The sequence below is a fragment of the Gymnodraco acuticeps genome, unplaced genomic scaffold (genome assembly GCF_902827175.1).
Source record: "Gymnodraco acuticeps unplaced genomic scaffold, fGymAcu1.1, whole genome shotgun sequence".
In the NCBI taxonomy this organism is placed as follows: Eukaryota; Metazoa; Chordata; class Actinopteri; order Perciformes; family Bathydraconidae; genus Gymnodraco; species Gymnodraco acuticeps.
In genome coordinates, this window is record NW_022989974.1 from 135,826 (window position 1) to 158,525 (window position 22,700).

General features: G+C 41.8%; 1 protein-coding gene across 5 annotated transcripts in view; it reads left to right on the plus strand.

Moving 5' to 3' along the window:
- Positions 1-197: 197 nt before the first annotated feature.
- The window catches only part of dvl1a (dishevelled segment polarity protein 1a), a 31,408-nt gene continuing 8,905 nt past the window's right edge, over positions 198-22,700 (plus strand). For all 5 annotated transcript variants that reach the window (XR_004568519.1, XM_034211109.1, XM_034211110.1 and 2 more), the window contains exons 1-8: positions 198-623; positions 6,120-6,189; positions 11,541-11,662; positions 15,037-15,155; positions 20,832-20,970; positions 21,820-21,913; positions 22,067-22,136; positions 22,381-22,520. Coding sequence is in view for 4 of the 5 variants with exons in the window: in XM_034211109.1 (XP_034067000.1) it covers positions 454-623; positions 6,120-6,189; positions 11,541-11,662; positions 15,037-15,155; positions 20,832-20,970; positions 21,820-21,913; positions 22,067-22,136; positions 22,381-22,520 (924 nt within the window). In the remaining variant the exon portion in view is untranslated. The remainder of the gene's footprint in view (positions 624-6,119; positions 6,190-11,540; positions 11,663-15,036; positions 15,156-20,831; positions 20,971-21,819; positions 21,914-22,066; positions 22,137-22,380; positions 22,521-22,700) is intronic.

The window sequence follows — 22,700 nt, forward strand, 5'->3', positions numbered from 1 at the left end:
AAGGAAACCCCATTCTTTATAAAGCCAGGGCAATTCCTCTTTGTTCATGCCTGTTGTATAAAATGGGCATAAAGGCCCGCGCACAGCCCAGACACGCCACTAGATGACAGCACTGTCTAACCAATTAGCTTGTGAAAAATAGCAATATTCCCAACTCCATATTGCTGTAAGGATGTGGACTGTCCCTTCCTGTTTTAGTGCCGAGAGAGCCACCGTACCGCCTCACACTGGAGCAGGGATACAGGCACTCATAACGCGATTATGTCTGGATTTTCGCCGTGTTTGTCAAAAACACGGAGCTGTTTTTTCCACCGTGGCACCGTGTACAGGTTTATATATTAGGGAATGCTGTTATGTTATTCTACGGGTAGCTGGTAACATAGCAGGCCTGTCTATTGCGCTGCCAACCCTTGTTTCCTTTCCTGTGTCAATGATTGTCCTCCCCTCACTCTCATGGCGGAGACTAAAATAATATATCACATAGACGAGGAGGAGACTCCTTATCTGGTCAAACTCTCCGTTTCTCCGGACAAAGTCACATTAGCGGATTTTAAAAATGTCCTCAACAATCGACCGGTCAATAGCTACAAATTCTTCTTCAAATCGATGGACCAGGATTTTGGGTAAGTGGCCACCATGATTATTATTAGCCTTTTCGTCTGGTTCACTTGCCATTCATTATTGCAGTGTGTGTTTAATAAGTGTATTGCAGGGCGTGATAGACAGCATCAGACGGTGTTAGCTGCAACATTGTTACATGTGTGCAAACTACAGTGCCATGTCTGTTTCCATTCTCCTGGCACCTGCTCATTATTACTACCCTGTGCGCAGTGGAGGAGACACACGAGTGTTTGAAGTGATCCCAGATCTATCCTAATGACGCAGCCCTGCATATACACACAGAGCCAGACCCTGCTCCGCGTATTAATGTCAATATATAAACCCATATTAGTGTCAATATATGAGCCATGTGGACTGTTAACGAAAAAGCAATGTTGACAAAGGCTCCATATGTTCAAGTTCTCAGGTTTCATTTGGACTTGTTTTGTTTTTTTGGTTCCTCTCTGCCATCTGTAAGTGTATATCATAAGCATTTATTAAAACCATTTTTTTGTTACATTCACTTATTACAACCGATTACAACCCAGGAAGTTGCCTTTACTCACAGACACACACAAACACACACAATGGACTGCAGGTGAATCCCAAGGGAATATGGCAACCACAAACCAGTGGCTGTGGTTGTTAAAATGCAATCGTGTAACCAACTTCTGCATTTAATTACCCCACCTGTCAAACTGAACAACTTCCTCATAACCTAGATGTTTAAGCAGATAATGTATACTGAGTTATTACAGTAATGCATGTTTGTTTCCTGAGAAATACAGATAGATGGATAGCTAGATAGCTAGATAGTCATAAATATTGATAGACAGATAGATATATAGATAGATAGGAAATTCTCTGTTAATGCAGCAGCAGGTTATCAGGCATTAGGAGTAAAATCTACACAGTAAATATGACAACAGTAACAACATATATATCTATGTATCCTTTTATTAGTATCCAAATAAGGCACAATGTTTGCAGTCTCATCATATCCCACTGTCGTTGTGGTCATGTATTAATTATTGTACTGTCATAAGGAGAGAGAGTAATCAAATTAATGATTAAACCTATGTTTAAGCTGAAAGCTGATTACTGTAGCATTAATTATGGAACAAAAAATGAATTCAGAACACATTAGATATCATGTAAATGTATTTTTTGCAAATGATTATAGACACATTCAGTAAAATTTCTCTTTATTGTAGGTCATTTTTATTTTGATTGTGAATTTCCCTTTATAAGTCACAGAACTTCCACTGGATGTCGGATTTATTAACTATTTCTGTATTTGAATGTCTCTCTGTTCTGCTCTTTATATTCCTGTCCTGATTTGAAAGAGTTACTGCAGCTCTACAAAGCACTCTCTCTCGGTCAGCGAGATCTACTTCTATCAGGCCTCTGCTGAGGATGACATATTTGTGTCAGTTACTGTTTCTCATTCCAGTCTGAACAGTCAGACACGATCCCACACACATTAATATCCGGCACTGCAATCGCAAACATTATTGGAGGAAATGCAGAGGCAGACAGTGTCATTGAAGCCAAACGTCACAGATTTCCACTGCAGCCTGACCTTGTGAGGGAAACTAGCTCTTCCTGGTGCAGGCTTGGTGCTCCGCTTTGTCCCGGCTTCCTGCCTCGGCTGCAGGCCGGCTGCTCGCTGGGCCTCAGGTGATCCACAGGCAGATTATGGAAACAAACAAAGCATGTTTGCCTTCTCCACATGGTGATGTGGCTCTGTGTTGCTAAACACACCGCCACACCAGGCCGACCGGCTCCTGCATGTGCGTCAACAAAGCATGTTCAATTATGGTGTGAATTGGACATTGTCAAAAAACGATGTTTCACACAGGGCTGGTATACACAGTTTACAAAGGCGTCTCCATCAGCATTCCAGCCTTTGAGATAAGGTTGAATATTCAGGCTCCGTGTGCGCCGTATGGTACTGGCACAGTATGGAAGCAAAACCCAGTCAAAGGCACAGAGGATAGCAGCGCTTTGTGGTAGCCATTCTGGCTGTACTGCATACACACAGACATTATGGCTGCTGGAGAATTAGCAAGGGAGGAATAAGAGTGCTGAGCAGAGAGGGAAAACATCAAATCCCTTGCAGTTATAGACTGTGTTTGAAATGTAAATGAGCAGTCAGTGCAAGGTCCTCTGTAGTAGACCCCCTGTTGTGCAGGAAAAACCAGCCACTCTCTTATGGGATTGCTGAACTACATTTGTGCTGGCAATATCAGCTCTCTCAGCAATGGCCACACAAATCTGATAAACGGTTTGCCCCCAAAACGCCTCAGCTTACTCGGTGAACATGTCATTTCAGCTCCCTTTGGGATCAGGAATTACATGTGGCATCTCCGTCCACACAACACGGCACAGCAAATTAGACGATGAACGTTTCTTTGTGCAAATTTCATACCTCAGTTGTTTTTCCCCCCTTACATTTCATTCAGTCATCAATATTCATAAGACAGGAAGCGGGAGGCTGTGTTGTTTATCCCACTTAGGGTTTTTGGAGACTTCAAGGTGATGATATGGTGTTTTGTCATTGCCACTGGTGGTGAGTGGGTTTGAGACCTCACTATAATGCAAGTCACAGCGGCACTCTGGAGCTGAGGAAGCAGCCAAGCTGAAGCTCTGAAAGAAACAGTCTTGTTTGTGCCTTAGAAAGCGGGGGGCTGGTAGGGGAATCTTTCTTCTGCTGAGGTAGGGCTGCTAAGCCCCTGTAGTGAGAGGATAAAAAGCACCTTTCACCGCTCCTGTTTTTGCTTTGACGGATTTCGAAGGTTATCCCGTATTTTTGTCTCTTAGCATTAACAACAACGCCCTCACGGTTGAAAATGACCCAATACATTTGAGTTTGGTTATGATGATGCTGAGAAAATCACACAGTGATGGTACTAAATGTGACTTTAACAGTTTGAATGTTGTTATTAACAGCCTTTTAGGTGGTGAATGTCAAATGTAGCTGTTTACTGAGTCAGTCATATTGAAGTCAATCTATTTGCAACTATGTTTGACTACAAATATTTTGCTTCCCTGTTTATAGTACCATTAGCATCAGCCCACCAAAGTCCTTGGACGGCTGGTCGGTGTTGGCTGGCTTCTCCTCGGCTGGTTTCTGGTTCAGGCTGTAACTACCCAGCCCTCCTCAGTGTCTAAAGCAAAAACAAACACGTCTAATCTTCCCCAGCTACACAAATATCTCCAACAGTTGAATATTCAGCAATCAGCTGGATACATCTTATGTCATTATCCTGTGAAATCTATTAGGACCCATTTAAGCTGTCAGCTCTTAAGAAGTCAGATCTGTGACAGCAGCCCACACCACACATATGCTTCTCTAAACAGGGTTACTGTTTGTGTGTGTGTGTGTGTGTGTGTGTGTGTTAATGTGTGTGTCGATGCTTGTTAACTATTCAGGCTCCTGATATCAGATTGAGGCTGAAAAGAAGGCTGTCCATGAGTATTTCACCACATGATAACGACGTCATTTGTTTTCGTTGGAGTTGATTCTTAGTTCTTCTGGTTTTTATAATAGATCAAAATATGTTGAGAGACTTACTTTACATGCAACTTCTTCCAGAAATCTGAAATAAGCTGCAGGTTAGCAAGTGGAACAGGTTTTCTTTTTCCTGTCAAACATTAGAAAGATTAATTGCTGATATTTATTTTGCGCGGGCCACTCCCACATCCTCCCAAGTCACCTTACAGCTGGTCATGCAGCTTGAGAGGATGCAAACACTTCCTACGTAACCAGCAGCTGGCAGCCTCAGCCCTCGCCTCCCTCCCTCTTCCTCCCTGAGGTGGAACAGGCCACAGAGGCAGACTCTGGTCGTCAGTCCCGGCCACAAGGCTACGTTATCTCCGTCCACCACTCCCAGCAACACAGCTCCCCCAGCAGCAGAGCGCACAGAGACACAACAGGCTTGGCTAATCATTTCAGTAGCAGCGAAGTTCTGGCAAACAAGAAGTGAAAAGAAAAAGCTGTGAAGTTGTTGTCGGAGACACCCCTGCATAAAATCTTCTTAGGCTTTTCTGCTACTCTCAAGTTGCGCCTCTCCCTTTTCATGTACCACGTTCAAAGCCGAGAAGCTAAAGTGAGATCTCCAGAGTCTCATAAATACTTAGTTTTATCAATTCAGGGAAAATCCTTTTGCAAAGAAAACCAAATACTGTGCACACACACATACAGAGGGTTATAAGGGGAGCTGTTAAATAATAAGAGGGTGTTTTGCCAAGTGTTTGTGTGTGTGTGTGTGTGTGTGTGTGTGTGTGTGTGTGTGTGTGTGTGTGTGTGTGTGTGTGTGTGTGTGTGTGTGTGTGTGTTTGTGTGTGTGTGTATATGAAAGGGGTTTGCCAGCTCATTTCCTATACCCCTTCCCTAACTCCAACTTGATGTATATGACACAAGCAGGTGTGGCGACTGGCCACATGAACTATGTCCATGCAGGTCAAAGGGTAACTGGGAGGTATTTTTGTAGGTAATTTACAGCCGAGAAGAACGCACTGTGCGAGGCTCACACACTAGATCACTCTATTTATACACAGTCCTGTGCCTTCACGCCCTGTTGTCGCTGTTCTAAGGAAATATCTATTAGGGCTTAGCGATTTGTACAAACATGTATTAGTTTAACTGACATTGCAATGGTAACACGAGCCAAATAAAATATGTTTAGCTGTAGAGTATAAATTGTATGATAATAGTCTCTGCAGCACCACAATACTTGTTTCAGAATGGTATTTCTTTGCACATGATTTGCCTTGAACAAATATTACACCTGGCTTTATTCACTAATCCACTATTTGAGTACACTCAGATCAATTATTCAGGCCATCAGTGGACATTGTAACAGATGTACTGTAACTATTAGACTTGTGTATGGCCTAATCCTTACCAGTTTGACCGGCCCTTATCACATTGCTTAGTGTTAATGAAAGGAGACTTTGATGTCCATAAATCCATAAATAGTGATTTATTCTAAGATTGTATAATCTCTGCTGCTCATTAAGCTCAGCAAGGGTGCGAATTAGGGCAGCTCGATTATGGCAAAATTCATAATCTCGATTATTTGGGTCAATAATTGATATCACGATTATTAAAAACTATTATCCATTTACTTTGAAAACATCCATTTATTGGAAAAACATTTTGAACAGTATGTTTTTAACAGTTGATTACCCTGAACTTTAAGTATAATTCAACTGAAAAACCAATAAAAAAAAAAATCAATAATCGTTTTTTTTAACGATTATGTTGTTTTCATAATCGTTGCAAGCCAAAATCGTAATTGCGATTAAAATACGATTAATTGAGCAGCCCTAGTGCGAAGCTTGAAAGCCATGTGGGAAACGTGACTTACAAAGCGTGAATGTCTCAGAGTATATTAACCACGCAGGGAAAGGAAGTGTCTCCTCACTGCATTGTGTTGTACTTGTTGTTGCGCTGACTCGGTGTCCTGCTCCTGTACGGCTAGCCTGACTGCATCTGTCTGCCTGTTCCCCAGGGTTGTCAAAGAAGAGATTTCCGATGACAACGCCAAGCTGCCCTGCTTCAACGGGAGAGTAGTTTCCTGGGTAAGTGAGATGGATGGTTCCCCTCTCTGCTGGCTGTGAAAGCACAGCTCTAACCACAGATATGTAGAGCACTCATAGATCATGTAAATGTAGCATTGACGCCCCCACAGAGCTTTCTGAACACTCTTCACCTCGATCTCACTGTTCAGCTGTATTGTATAGGTGTGGGTGATTCCATTAGATATTAAACATAGCTACTGTTACAAAATACAACGAGGTACGATCCAGTGTAACCGATCTGTTGGTCAGTAACTCTATTGACAGGGTTCCTACGGTCATTACAAACCTGGAAAAGTCATGGAAATGTAACCAAAGTTGCATCACATATAATTTATATTTTATCTAATCACCGAAATAGTAATACTATAATGATAATAAATACTGTATCGTATAGTAATGAAACGTAAAATGGCATTTAACTGACGAAGTATTTCGCTGGTGAGAGATTTTTACAATCACGCCCTCTAGTCTACAGTGGCTTTAGTCTGTGGGAGCTAGTAAGCCAACTATTTGATTTGTTTTAGACATGTTTCATATGCAGACCTTATTTTCCAGCTTGCCATGTTAAAATGAAAATGTTTCAGTGGTACCGCTGAGAAAGAGTAATTTCTTTGGTCATGGAAAATGAGGTAAAGGTCATGGAAAAGCCATTGAAAATCATTGGTGAAAAAGTGTATGAACCCTGTATTGACTTCTGTAGCTTTATAGTGAATTATCGTTATGGAAGATAGGTAGTGCTCTAAGCTCAAATCCCCCTCAGGGACAATACATTATGATTAGGGATGCACGATAATTATCGGCCCGATAATTATCGGTCCGATATTAGGAATTATGACGTCATCCCGATAAACCCGATACCAGTATTAATAGCCCCGATAATATACAATATATTTTTTGGGTAAAAAGAAAAAGAAAAAAATACTGCGGTGTGGGTGGATTGGGATGAGGGGCGCTTGTTTTTCACTCGGCTCCTCCCGTTTTGCCAGTACTGTGGTATTAGTGGTTTAGGAAGAGGGGAGTTTTTCACAAATCCAGCGCTCCCTAACTCATGCCTGGCTGTGACGTAAATGGTGTGCGGCCGTGAAGCCAGGACAGTAAACAAACATGTCGTCGGTGGTATGGGCGTTGGAGCTATGTGCAACTCAAGGCATATGCTCGAACCGGAGCTGCCTGGACGCTGCAATCATGTTGCGCACTATCCGTGCTGAGTGTGCTGACTTTTCGTACAATGTCCCACTGTCTGGCTTCCTGCATAAAGTCAAGTGCTCGGCGCAGTTGTGGCGAAATGTCGCTCCTCTGTTTTAATTAAACAGCTCCGTATATCCGTTAGCGCAGCTAGCTAGCACCAGATGCTAACAACAACAATGCACGTAAGGTCTTTCTCTCGCTCGCTCTGGCCACACATACACACACCCTCCCGGTCCTCCAGATGGCCAGTCGGTGCCTGCCGGTGAGCGTGGAAGTGTGGTCTGCCACAAGCGGGCGACAGGAGCGGGGCTGTCAGCATCAGCTTGTAGATGGTATTTAAACTCGATGCGCTCTGAAACTACGGGGCGGCCGAGGAAAAAAAATACACATGCGTTAATCGCGTTAAAATAATTAGTGGCGTAACATTTTTTTTGTTATCGGTATCGGTCTTGAGAAGCAGGAAGTTATCGGTATCGGTATCGGTTTCAAAAAATCAATATCGTGCATCCCTAATTATGATACATCAAATACATCTGTCATGTTAAAGGAAGAAGCAACATGTGAGTTATTGCTGTCTTACAGAACAGATGAGACAATGAAGCAAATGCTTGATATATTGATGGAAGAATAAGATAAGAGCAAGAATGTATACATTTAACAGGTTGCATGTTTGGTGGCTTTTTGTTGATTTATATTAACAATCCAGATATGGTCCAGAATATTATACTTTAGTGATCTCTGTAGGGGAAATGCCTTAGTGCTCCACAGGGAGGTCAGAGGTCAGAGTCAGGGACACAGTGGTGACTTTAGAGTCGTTAGTGACTGTCTGTTGCTCAGTATCCCTTACACAGTGTTGTTACTAACAACATGACTTTATGTTTTTATGTTTATTAAGGATCCCCATTAGCTTTTGCTCTTAACAAAAGCACTCTTCCTGGGGTCCGACACTTAAAACAATACAACAATAATACAACAACATTCAAGACATAATTACTGACATCATTAACAACATCACCAATATCATCAACAATTTCCAACATCATCAACAATCTCATCCACTTTCAATATCAATCTCAGCCAAGGATGAGTGCACTAGACACCCACCAGTGCATGAGATCAAATTAAATTAGGGTTCACAGCTCACAAGGGTACAAGGTAAGGGTAAGCGCTTTGAGCACCAGGAAAAGCGCTTTATAAATGTAATGTATTATTATTATTATTATTATTATTATTATTACATGGTCATTAGTAGATGGCCCTTCAATCTCTTTCTGAAAGAGACTCTGGACTCTATTTCAGTAAGGTAGTTTGGCAATGAGTTCCATTCCTTTATAGCTCTATAAGACACAGAAGATTTCAGAAGATGTGTCCTGGGTTTAGGTGCTAGTAGATGGCCTGATGTAGCTTGTCTAGTCCTATGGTCATGCTCGTCTCTTGTGTAAACTATTTGATCATAAAAATACAGTGTTTTTTTGCTAAATTGGAAATGTTTTAGAAGAGTCCAATTAAGCCTGTACATAAATGTGGGCTCACTACTTTACTGCTGCTCAACCACCTGTCAGCCCGAGTTAATGCATCTTCAGGATTAATTCACATTTGATTTACCAAAATAATACGCTCTGCCAGTGGTACCAAATTATTCTTAAGCAGGGCATACATTTCATAATAAGATTTATTTTAAGATACCAACATTTCACTTTTTGTAATTTTTAAAGATGTTGATAATTTATTGATCATTTTATTAATTGATATAAATTAACTGGTAAGTATCATTATATCAGCAACCTGTCATGCAATTAGCAGAGGCGTATTGTGTGATTCTAGGTGTATTGAAGCCGCTTCAAATAGTATCAGAGTTTCTAAAAGCTCTATCATGTTGATTACAATTTGTATGCTATTTTCTTCAGTTTGAATATGTTAAAAAAATACAATTAAACAAATGCAAATGAACAAATCTCAGGATACCCTTTGCCCAATATTAAGGCAGTAATTATGTAAAGCGCTTCCTTTCATGCCTAATAAATTCAGATCAAAACCATGTTCTTAAGGCATTGTAATTTAGGCAAACTATTACTTTTAACAGATTCAATAGACATGAGAAATAATATGCTGTTTATGTGTCTGATATACAAACATACGCTACTTTAAGTGTGTAGGGGTCACTATGTGATGTGCTGTACTAATAACAGGTGATAATGACCGTATTAAGTGTATTGAATATGTAAGTCGCTTTGGATAAAAGCGTCTAACAAGTAACATGTCATGTAATGTAAAAGTGAATCAGTATGTCCCACACATTAAATGCAGTTTTATTTATAAATGTCATCTTGTAATTAAGTATTTCCACTAATTCCGTAGGGCTCTTAAAGGTTAGCTTAGTTAAAATAATCCTGATAGCTTCATGCATTGAGGAGAGAAAGAAGGCACTGGTGTGGGATTAGGAATCAGCTTCAGGAGAGACACAAGTCAGATCAGTGCATCTCTAAAGTATGGAGATATTTTTCCAAATGTTGAAAAGCTTTCATTCATAAAACTGTAAAACTGAAGACCACGTCAGCACACAGAGACAAAAGGTGATGGGAAATTAGCAGTACTACCAGCCTTTGAAATGGAGCAAATAAGAAGTAGTCCACAGGGTTCATTTAAGAAGCTGGTGACACCATAGTGACACCTTTGAATCCCAAAGCTGGCTTTAGAATAATCATAATCCATGCCGTTGTTATTCTTCCACGGCTGCCTGCTTTAGCTGTCATTATTCTGGCTCAGATCAAAGGAGAGAAGTTGTATCTATGGGTCATTGTACATCACCCTTTGTACTGACTGTCAACTGAGTAGAAGCAGTGTGGCCTTTTTAGGTTTTCTTCCATGTTTGTTTCCCAAGTTGTTTTGCGTTGCCACCAGTCTACTCGTCCTCTTTGCCGCATCTCGCCTTTACTCACACGTACACAAGATGTGCTTGTTGCCATCTTTCCTGTGTGTTTCACTTTGAGTGTTGCAAAGTCTGTTGAGGTTGTTTTTGTATCTTCTTTGTCCTCAGTTTAGGGCTATGGCTGGGCAACTTATAGTGATTAAATATTGATATTGTGATATTAGAAATCCCCCTAGATCAGGGGTGTCAAACTCAAATACACAGAGGGCCAAAATAAAAAAATCTTATTGAAATGAACTTATTGCACATATTAAACCTGGAACTAACAAAGCTTACATTATTGCCTATAAAAACAACATTAAACATTAAATAATCAGTTGCATTCATTTCTCATGGCTATCTGCAGCTTTTCCGGAGTCATTTCTTATGATTACATTTTTCCACAGGCCAACAACAGCTTCAAAAAAACTATTACCCTCAAAGAAAAAACCAAACATGCCCTGTTGTCTCAAGAAAAAAAGTGCAGAAGGAAACATCCATTAAACTCAGTTTGCTGCTGTGATGCTAGTTCAAGCCAGATACTTGGCATTTCATCTTGGGTGCAAGTTCATCAATGTTTGGGCTCAGGCTCTGAGCTGAGGAAACCCTCAGGATTGAGTGAAGGTGTGCGTGCAATATACCGGCGGGCCAGATCTAATAGGAATTAAAAATTATCCTGAAATTAAATCCACCAAGGGCCTGATTTGGCCCCCGGGCCTTGAGTTTGACACATGTGTCCTAGATATATCCTAATACCGTAAGGGCTGTTGTGTTTTAAAGGCTGCAGTACAGTAAAGTATTTTTCTGAATACATCATGCTGTTCTACCTGTTCCATTATTTGCCTTTACCCGTTTAGTCATACATTTACATTACTGATGATTATTTATAATTATTTAAGTCCCAAACGTACAGTATTGATAGCAAGGTATTTAGTCAATAATGATTGTGATATTTTTCATTTCTTTATGGTTCTCACAATTTAAAAATACACAAACACAACAGATACAAAATTATAAACATTGCAAGAAGACTCAAATAATCAGGCTTATTTAAATCCTCTTCCTAAATAATGTTCAAAATCTCAATAACGACATATACTTCACTTAAAACTTAGATGTTTTAAATGTTCTTCCTAATGCCCAATTGTTGCTATTAATCAACAGCAGATTTATCAATGTTTGTGTTTCTCTAAGTGTTAAATATGTCTGGTCTCTAAAGAAAAATCTTTCCTTTGTTCCAACTTCTCCTTCTCAGCTGGTGCTGGCAGAGAGTGCCCACTCTGATGGAGGGTCTCAGTGCACAGAGAGCCATCCAGAGCTGCCCCCTCCTCTGGAGAGGACAGGGGGCATCGGAGACTCACGGCCCCCCTCCTTCCAGTAAGTATGCTGATTACTGCCTGTCATATATGCACAATTTCACACACATACATGTACATGGGCAATGCAGGCAGATGTATTCAAGCACAACATTCTGTGCACTAGGTGACCTTTTTATTTCACAGCGCGCCATAGGTGCTAATCAGAATGTGGAAGCTCATCAGAGAGATTTTTCCACCCAGGCTCGTATGGGAGGTGGTTTATACACCGTGTGTGAATATGGCATGAAGTATGTACTAGTCAAGTGTGGGAACATGCACGGGTGTGAGTATTTCTTCCACTTGTGTATGTTCCCTCCCGCCCACTCAACCATGGAGTAAGGCATCGATGTAAACATGATGCGTACGTCGCTGCTGCTGCTGATTCTTGAAATAGCCTGCACGGCATAAACATCTTCAGGCAAATACTGGCACTCAGTGAGGCCCTTTGTATTCACTCACTTAGAGCATTCATCCATGCCCGGCTAATAAAGGCAAATGTGGACCAAAAACACATTAGTGCCTTAAAAGCTCAGAGACAGAGATTTTGCTCGACAGCCTGATGACTCTTACCTGAGCCCAGACTTTGACTTCAAACTGGCAGATTAGAGAATATGACTGCACTTGCTAAGGAGAAGTTGCTAGCTAAATATAGCTAAAAGGGCTGGGGGCAGTGGGGGCGAGGGTTGTTGCCATTATGGCGCTGGAGTAATAGGGCTGAGGCTCTATATTGAGAACATGCAGTCTGTCATGTCTCAGTGTATCTCTTTATCCAGTGTTTGACATCTCAGCTCTGGTTTGCCCTCTGTGGCCCGCCCCCTGCTGTTCTGCTGTCAGCTGTCCTGATGAGTTTATATTTCCCGGCCAGCTTTCACTAGGACTACTGCCCCCTTGTGGAGCAACAAGACAGTGTGTCGGGCCCCTTACCCTACGTTAGGGGTCACCTACTGTCCAAGGGCCAAAATTAATCCAAGAGACACTTTCGGGGGCCAGAGATTTATATATATATATATATAAATCATAATAAATTATATATATTTATATATATATATAATTGATTAATATGTTCACTTTATTGAAAAAATAATCTTTTTTTTTTATAAGCCTGTATCCGGGGTAAGAAAACTGAAAGCAGTCCTGATCGGCAGGGAAAGGAATCACCTTTTTTATTAATACCGTGTCCTGATTGGTGGGAAACGGTTGCAGGATTTAAGAAAATGGTTTGCCAGGCACACATATCTCAAATAATGTGTGCGGTGCCATTTCCCCACATAAACACAACAGTCTGCAATGAAACAGTTGTGTCCTGTGTGCTCCACTTCCTCCTAGGCGAACCGGTAACTTTCTAGTTAACCCGTTTTGGTTTAAAAACAGAATAAGGTCGGTCTTTTGGTTTTCTCTTTTTCCGTTTTGGTTTTAAAACAGAAAACAAAAAAACAACACCGGTTTTTAGTTTTTCCTATTCGGTTTTGAAACGAAAAAAACTAAGAAGGAACCATACACGGATTAAACATAAACTTCTCCTCATATTTTTCATATAAAAGTAATCATCATCTGTATATATATCACCTTTGGGAATGTAGTGTCTTGATCAAGGACACAACAACGTTTTTAGACTAGCGCGGGGCTCGAACCCGCGTAACTCGAGGTGACATGAGTGAGGGGCGAACGCACTAACCACTCCGCCAACGCCACAGTCACCGTTGCTGTGCGGGCCGGATGAGAATGTCTGGCGGGCCGGATGTGGCCCGCGGGCCGCCAGTTGATGGTCACTGCCCTACGTCATATCCCTCCTTCCCCCCCCTCCCCCTCCCTTTCTTTTCTCCCCTTTGAGTCAGACAGGCAGGCCTTTCTCTCAGAGAAACAGCGTGGTGAATTTCCTATAGCAGACGTCCTTTCTTTCTTAAGTGAATCGAGTCTTCCACCCTCTACCTCTCTGTGTAAATAGCTAGAATAGTATTACCACTTCATTTTCTCTTGTGCTTTATTCATGCATCTCATGTGTTTGTCTGCGTGAATGGCTCTATTTGATGAGTGCGCAGAATAGGTGTTTTGGCCGGAGAATGCACCCAACTGATGTGCTTCTGCCTGGTAATCCGGATTAACGGACATTAAAAGCACCCATCTCCATTTCCCCAGAGGGAAGGGGTGGCGATTGGCAGCAGAGAAGGGGCCTGTTGGGTGGGGGGGAGTTGAAAGGGGTGGCATGTGTTCACAGCTGCAGCCTAGCGCCTTGGATAATCCCCCCCCAGATCAGCAGACCTGCCGCCCTGCAGCCTTTGACAGTCTGACAGACAGGCAGTCACCGCCACATCTATACTTACAGCGCTGTCCGATCACCACAAGTGCATCCAAACTATGAACCTACAGGGATATTTGCATACATGCAGTGACCTGTGCTGGTAGAGCCTGGCCCAGGTGCACCCATTAGCCCGCTGTAGCAGGAGCGTGTACGCACGCCTCATTGAGCACTTTACCCCGCTGAGTGAACACGGCACACAGCATCTTGTCTCATCTTGTGTTTTTGATTTGCATTGATCGTCCACAAAGAGCCACCAGAGTCTGTGAGGACATTGCTTATAAATTGCTGCAGGATGATGTTTGTGTCTCTATTTTTCTGTTTGTACACTGTGAACATGAAACAGTTTGTATATGCCATTTGAGCATGCATGAGTGCGCCTGCATGAAAGTAAAAAATGTTATGCAGGTGTAAAGTACGTGTTGTACACATGCCTAACTGTGTGTGACAGACTGACAGGGTAGAGTAGAGTTCTCACCAGCTTCAGGTTTCCTAGCTGCTGCGTGGGTCCCTTAACCCCGGAGCCTGAGGTCACAGCATCTCCAGCCCACTGACAGAATAACAATCTGCCCTCGAGCCCCTTCAGAACCCCCAGACTCCTCCCAGACCCCAAGTACACGGGCCAGCTCATTGCTCAGCCCACACCTGAGCTACCACTTATCGCTTTTTTATACAATCTGTCATTCTCCCCTCTCTCTCTCTCCCAATCATGCTTCAGGCACCATCTGGGCTTTCAATAGGTCTCATTAATGCCAGTATTGCCCAGAGTGGCTCCCTCTCAGGGTGTCTGGTCATTAGTGACACTTAGTAAAAAATACATCACATACCGCACAACAATGGAACTGCTACTTTGGCCACAGGGATTTAATTTGAAACAGAGTCATAATATGAGTTGCATATTCCCCTGAGGCTGAATGGCAGGCATACAGATATTGTTACAGGCAGAAGTATACTGTACTGTGTGGGGTTATGTTCAGGAGCCTTGGTCACAGGCCGGCTAGAAATCATTCATTTTGAATACTTTCTGTGAGGGAGGGGATGTGTGTTTTGGACCTTAATATGAATCTGACTGAAGTTTTCCGATGTGTGTCTTGCAGTGCCAACGCGGTGAGCAGTCGAGACGGCCTGGACACCGAGACGGGAACAGAGTCTCTCCTGAGCCACCGCAGAGAGAGAGAGAGGGAGCGCGCTCGCAGGAGAGCGAGAGAGACTGAGCGTGAGTATTATCAGCCAAGAACAGACGGATCCTAAAAATGCAATTATCTTGTCATTTTAGAGTTATAACATTTCAGTGACCTTAACTCGACACCTAACTGTCTTAAAAACAAATTAGACAGACTATCGACATGTATGAAAAAAGGCCCTCAGGGATAAAATGGTGTGTATTGAACTTCAGCTATGTGAGGCCAAGAATAGATACCCACATTCTCAGCATAGCAAGGAAAGTAATAAGTTCACTGAATGTCAACATATCTGGAGCTCACTGTCTTTCCGAATGATTGTCCTTCTCCTGTTTCCTGTGTGGCTCAGGTTTATGGTCAGAGGCTATTTTCCACTAAGTAGTCAAACTCCAATCATGTTCACCAACCTGTCGAAGAACTCTAGTGTTTTGTGAAATATCACCGGAAAGGCTTCTGCTTTGATTGATGAGATATAAATGCATACCATAAACTGTCTACCTAGAGAAAGGAATTCTTGAAGGAAATACTAAGGATCTTGCTTTTGAAAGCCCGAGAACTGTAATCAAATGTGAACTGCTTGCTTGTTTTGGCATTTGATTGCAGCAATTTCCTATCAAAATCCTTTTTTTGAAGAGAAGGACAGTTTTCTTCCTGCTCGTAGGAAATGACTGCCCTCCTATACAGGCTCAATGATTTTCATACAGAATATAAAACATAAACTTTCTACGTAGAAAATGAATTCTAGAAAGAAATGGATCCTGAGAACTGTAATGAAATGTGATCTGCTTGCTTGTTTTGACATTTGATTGCAGCAATTTCTTATCAAAATAATTTGTTTTGATTGGAAGTGCAGCTTTCTTCCTACGCCTAAGAACTGCCCTCCTTTACAAAAGCCTGCCAGGCAGCATCACATGACTGCACAGAGTATGCTGGTGCTGCAGTAAAAGGTGTGCTCTGTTATCAGCATAATCATACCTGCAATAATTTGCGATATCCGCTTCCTGTTGTTGCCACGCAAACATCTTAGCAGAATCAGGTTTTTTTTATTGCAGGAAGTAATATATCAGCAGCGTATGATGCTGGCAGTCCGCTGTTGTTTTCCCTCACAGCACAGCCAGTTGTCTCTCGGTCTCACCTCCCTTAACTGCACGCTTCCTGGCGCATTCAGCACTCATTATGCCATTAGTATCACAGAGAACTGCATCAGATTGAGATTTTAGGAAAAGCTGTCTTGGATTCTGGAAACACACCAACTTGATCATCAACTAATCCATCGCATCACACTTTTGCATCTTGCCGTCATGTTTTTGACTTGGCTAAAGCCGTTTTCCTGGCGCTCACCACGTCCAGATGCTGCTCACTGCCAACTGCACATCTGCTGTTTGTGGCTGATGCGGAAATACCTTCAGCTTGATGAACTTTGCGTCTGTCCTCCATCCTCCTCTCTGTTGACTGACCCCAACACCCATCTGACACTATCATACAGACGACAGAAAAGCATTACCTAATGATCTCTCTCTCTCACACACACACACACACACACACACACACACACACACACACACACACACACACACACACACACACACACACACACACACACACACACACACACACACACACACACACACACACACACAACACACACACACCACACATTCTTTCTTCTCTGTTTCCTCGCCTGGCATCTCCTCGCCTGCTACTTTGTTCGCTCTAATTAAGTGAACCATAGGGGGAATGGGGTGGGTCACTGCAGTTTCATGGGTCACACACAGGGGTGCACATAACTGGTACGCAGGTACGCATGCGCGGCAACAATCTGAAATGCGTAACGTCACTTGTGTCACTACGCGCCTTTGCGTACTTGATAGGTCATCAAAACAAAACACATATTTCGTCTACACGTGTTTCTTGTCAACACTCAGTGGAGTAAATTATTAGACATGTCCAAAAAAAACAAAGACATTAAGCAGCCACTTTGCCGTTTAGCTCCCTGCAAAAATCTTCTGACTTTCTGTGACTGACTGAACTGGGTGCTGTCCGAGGACATAACCGACGGACCTGAGAAGCTTTACAGGAGGCAGAGGCTTAGATCACCGGACAACAGAGTTGTTCACCGTGTGCACAGACAGGGTTAACGTCGGTATGAACAACAGAATTGGACCAAAACTACGTCCCCTGAGCACATTCTGTGCCCCGCGCACACACTGGAGAACTGCGCACAATCAGCTGATCACAACATTCATGCTCTGTGGTCAAGCTGCTGCAGTTTGATTTACAACAAAGTGGAGTACAACACACAGTTGCAAACTTCCTCAGGGTGTTAATGGAAGAGTTTGAAATCAGACAGAGGTGGAAGAAATGTTACTCAAGTAAAATTAGAAAAGTATTATCATCAAAATCTAGTTAAAGTAGAGACAGTAAAAGTAGTCGTTGTGCAGATTGGTCCATTTCAGAATAATATATATGATATGTTTTATAATGATTGATCATGAAAGTGTTCTCAAAGCTGGTAAAGGTGCAGCTAGTTTGAATGACTTTGTATACTGCAGGGAGCTTGTGAATTTACTCCAGGTGGAACTAAAGTCTGATTTAACACTTGGTTATATTTCACATCTTTCATCCAGATCTGTAAAGTAACTAAAGGTATTAAATACATGTAGTGGAGGAAAAGTACACTATTTACCTCTGAATTGTAGAGGAGTAGAAGTACAAAGTAGCATAACATAGAAATACTCAAGTAAACTACAAGTATCTTAAAGTGTACTTAAGTACAGTACTTGAATAAGTGTACTTTGTTACTTCCCACCTCTGAAATCAGATATGACTTCAAGTCATGTGATAATTCCTTAGTATTTGATCCTCCAACTTGGCCTCAGGAAATGCTAGGACTTCACAGTTTTGGCAACAAGTTTTGGAGAAAGCAAATCGGAGGCTTAAAAAGAGACAGGGAGGTGCATCTTCATCATCTTCATCATCTAGCATGCAAGAAGTGTAAATAGAGGACAGTGAAGGAGACACTGAGGAGGACAGTGAGGAAGACTGCACTTATTAACACCACGCTTCATGTGGGGTGAGTACCAAACGCTGTCTCCTGGTACAAGTGATATGTATGTCATACATCTAGCAAACAGCACCATATATTATTCTTTAATTTAGCTATGTTAGCTCCCTGGTTGCTGTCATAGTCACATGACCTGGATCTGCAGAAGGAGGCGGTTGCTCCACCTCTTTACCTCGCAGCCTGCAGCATCAGCAGGAATTCCCCCGTTACCTTATACACACGCTTCAAGGGATGTTTTCTCTTCGTGAATGCTAGCAGTTTGACAGTGATCAGGTAAAGTGCTCTGCCCTGGTAAACATATCCCTTTTTATTTGTTGTCTGCTGTTTCAGAATGAGTGTAGATAAATAATGCAGCAGTTGAACATTTTTGGAGGGTGAACAGGTGTAGGATGGAGTTATGGGATATGATCGGTTTCAACGCCGCCAAGCGCTCTGCATTTCAACCTGTGTGAGACAAGACCTGAATGATCAGTGATTATGTAAAAGAGAACATTAATACCCTGAAGAAAAAAAGATATCCATTGCATTAAGTGTAATTCTGTTCAGTGCTGCTGGGATTTCAAGCTTCAAAGAGAACATTGCTAAGCCAAAGCACTTATGGTTGTATTACAGTATTAACCCAGAGCGCAAAAACAGCTGGTGAATCTGCCCCCTTTATCAAAAGCATCCTCAAATAATTGTTTGTGAAGCAAACAATTATAACCTGATGGTGTTTTCACCTGGGGCAGAGATGGGACAGCACATCATCTCAAATCCCTTATTATCCCTGTCCGGCAGAATAGCATCATCTGATTGGTCGTAGACAGATTAGCAGTCATTGTATAGTTGCGTGCCGTGAGAGCGAGGGGCAACACTTTCTCCTGACTCTCGGCTTCTCTGTGCGTCCGACGGATAAAGGCTCTGTCGGCTGTGGTGAGGGGGATTTGTTGTGTTAAGGCTGTTGATGATATATGGAATTTAATGATGTTATAGGATACATGTAATTTGATTTAGTGGTTAGTTTATAGCAGGTTATTTTCTATCATTACATTGGGATATTGGAAAGTAAATGATGAAGGCTCTTGTTTTTCAGTAGGGAGAGGGATGAATTGTTGTTTTGAGCTTTTATAGACTGATGTTGTTTATATAATGTTAACCCACACTACTTTGTGTTACTTTACATATTTACTATCTGCTGAGTGCATTATATTGATTTATGCAGTTAATAAAAATTAAACAATAATCACAACTTTTGAAAAGGTCACGATTAATGTGTGCCCAAAGTAATACATAAAAGGCTCACCTACTTTTCTACTTTTTCTAGTTTTCTTACCTAACATTCTTCACAGAGCACCTCTATGATTCTTCCCTGTTCACTGCCTCTATTGTAGATCAGCTGTGCAGCCTGTGAGCAGCCAGCCGGGGGGCAGAGAGCGCCTGGGGCTTTTAGAGAGAGGCTAGCACAGACGGAGCAGAGCACAGAGACACAGATTTCAGTCTGGCTTGGTGAACCTGCCCTCCTGTTTTCTTGTCTCTCAGTCCTTTGTGCGTGGGAGGAAATATGGTCCTGTGAATCCTGACAGTGGATGTCATGTCCTGCTGATTGAGTGCTTCTGTGCAGTGGCTCAGCTTTCAGAGAAGCACCACCCGGGCGGAGCTGGCGATGGGAACTCTCACATTGCTGGAATGTTTTGCTTGCTCTCGGCGAATGCGCTGGCCGCCACGCCCTCTCTCTCTCCGCCTTGTGAGACCTTTCCAGCGAATCCGCTGTCACCCTGAGACAGCTCCACGGCGCTGGCAATGTACGTAAGGAGATGGGCAGGGTAGATTTACACTGCTGGGAATTTTGAAAGTGCAGTAAGGCAATACCAAGTAGCTTGTTTTAATTTAATTTTCAACTTTGTATGAATCACTTTGACTAGTTTACTTTAGCAGGGCTGGACCAAGGGCCTTTTTTTTCTTTCATTCAGAGCTTCTATGAGGTTTTCAAAAATAAACTTCCAATGTTTGTTGTCACATTTAAGGAAGTCATCACCTTTAAAGAACAATATATTTGTTTAATTTGGTTATTTAAACATCCTTTATGTTGCCGCTACTCCCCCCATTAATACAGATGCACACCTTTTGTGCAGCAAGCATGAGAGCAAACTTTCAACTTTGACTTAAGTAAACATTTAGTTTTTGAAAAACTAAATACAAAAAGATATGGATTGAAGCAGAGTATCTAATTTGATAAAAATGTTTGGACATTGTTACATCTATCTTTTATTCATTACATTTTGATATAATAACTCTATCACCTCTATATACTCGATATATATATATATTATTGTAGCCTAATCTTTATCTGCAGATGTGCAAAAATGCCATTACAAAGTATTCAGTTCAGCCCTATGCTGTAGCCAATAGCTATTGATGCTGTATTCCATTCCCTTTCTTGTACTCTACTGTTAGTTTTGTAGCTTATATTTTCAACAATGCCAACATTTTATCCACAGGTATTGAAGATGAAATGACTGCTGATGTTTCTGTCCTTGGCTCAGATTTGTTTCCAGTTCCACCACTCTCACTTCCTCTCCTCCTGGTTGCTCCCTCTCTTGCTGATCTGATCATTCGATAGCACCGTGACCTCCCGTCATACTCACTGCTGCTCTCTCTCTCTCTCCAGTCCCTCGAATCAACGGTCACTCGAAATCAGAGCGCACTGCGAGGGACTCGGCCATGGGTTACGACAGCGCCTCAGTAATGAGCAGCGAGCTGGAGTCCAGCTCATTCGTGGACAGTGAGGAAGACGAAGATGCCAGCAGGTAACATACCACCTCACATCAAAATGTTTGTCTCTGAAACTGTATTGTTTTTCATAAAAGTAGTAAAAAAAAAAAACATAAAATACAATTCATATACAGTAAATGCCGTTTCTGTAAAGCTTGTAATGTTTTTTCTTTTTGTAGGTGTTTATTCACAATGATATTTTATTAGTTGTGGTTAGACCTGAAACGTACACTTATTTTTATCACCAATAATCTATTGTTTTTTATTGATAAATCACAAAATGTCATATGTGAAAGTCACATTTTCATGTTGCTTGTTTTACCTGCCCAACAGTCTTATATATCTAAATAATATATTAGCAAAGATACAAAACACACACAGTGCAGAAAAAGCCCAACATTTGTGAATTTGGAATGGCAAATGTTTAGCTTTTTTTTGGGCTTGATAAAAAGCTTAACTATTATCATTATCAAAATACTTGCTGATTCAATTGATTTCAACTTACTGATTAACCAACTAATCGTTTAGCACTAGTCGTGGTTGATCCACCGTGCAACGTACTTTAAGTTATAATCAGCTATAGAAATGACAGCGTTTATAACATCATGAACTTACAGATGTTGTGTTGTTGATGCTACATGCAAAGGGTAAAGGCCTAACAGCCCTACTAACTTCAGCTAACAAAGGGACAATTGATTTGTATTGTTGTTCATTTAAAGAGCTGTTTTATTTTACTGCAAATGTTTTCTGTCACTTGTCTACCTCATCGTTTTCACTGCAGACAAAAAGGTTGAAATAGTGTCAGGTAACTTCTGTAATGTCCTATTCTTTGTCCACTTTCCTTTCCCTCTCCAATACTTCTCCTCTGCTTCTCTGTCTATCAGGCTCAGTAGCTCCACAGAACAGAGTTCTTCTTCACAGCTGATGCGCAGACACAAGCGCCGCCGTCGAAGACACAAAGTGGCCAAAATAGATCGGGTGAGCACTTCTGAGACACATCACTACCCCTGCTCAAACTCAAATTGACATTGAGTGTGGGAAACAGATGAGAGAGCAAATTGATATAGACTTTATGCCACTTTGATTATTTCTGATGTGCTCTTCTTATTTGATCCTCTTCTGCCTTTCCAGTCTTCGTCCTTCAGCAGTATCACAGACTCCACTATGAGCCTCAACATCATCACCGTGACGCTCAACATGGGTAAACCTGACACTTCAATAACTATCGTTCATTTTTTGGGAGTGTGGGCTTAGTTAAAAGCTCTTGGAGGGTTTGATTTGTCTCAACACTGTTATTATAATTATAGATACAGTATGTATGTTCGAACATGACTATAATAATGTATTTTCTGGGGCTTTTTTCTCACTCATTCACTTTTAACTTATTTGTTACATCCCAAAAAGAATTAAATGAATCTAATAAATACTTTCTTTCTCCCTGACAGAGAAATACAACTTCTTAGGTATCAGTATTGTCGGTCAGAGTAATGACCGGGGAGACGGCGGCATCTACATCGGCTCCATCATGAAAGGAGGCGCTGTGGCTGCTGACGGGAGAATAGAGCCTGGAGACATGCTACTCCAGGTAACCGATGGCTCCAGTTTAACAAAATACCACCACACATCTGGAATTTCCTTACATTTTTGTGGTCAATACCAGAGTTGTTGGTGTAATGAAAGCACCTCTGCTGCTGCTGTTTGTACAGTGTGAAAGCTAAACACGACACATGACTTTTCAAGGTTTTGTGGCATATTTTAAAAACCA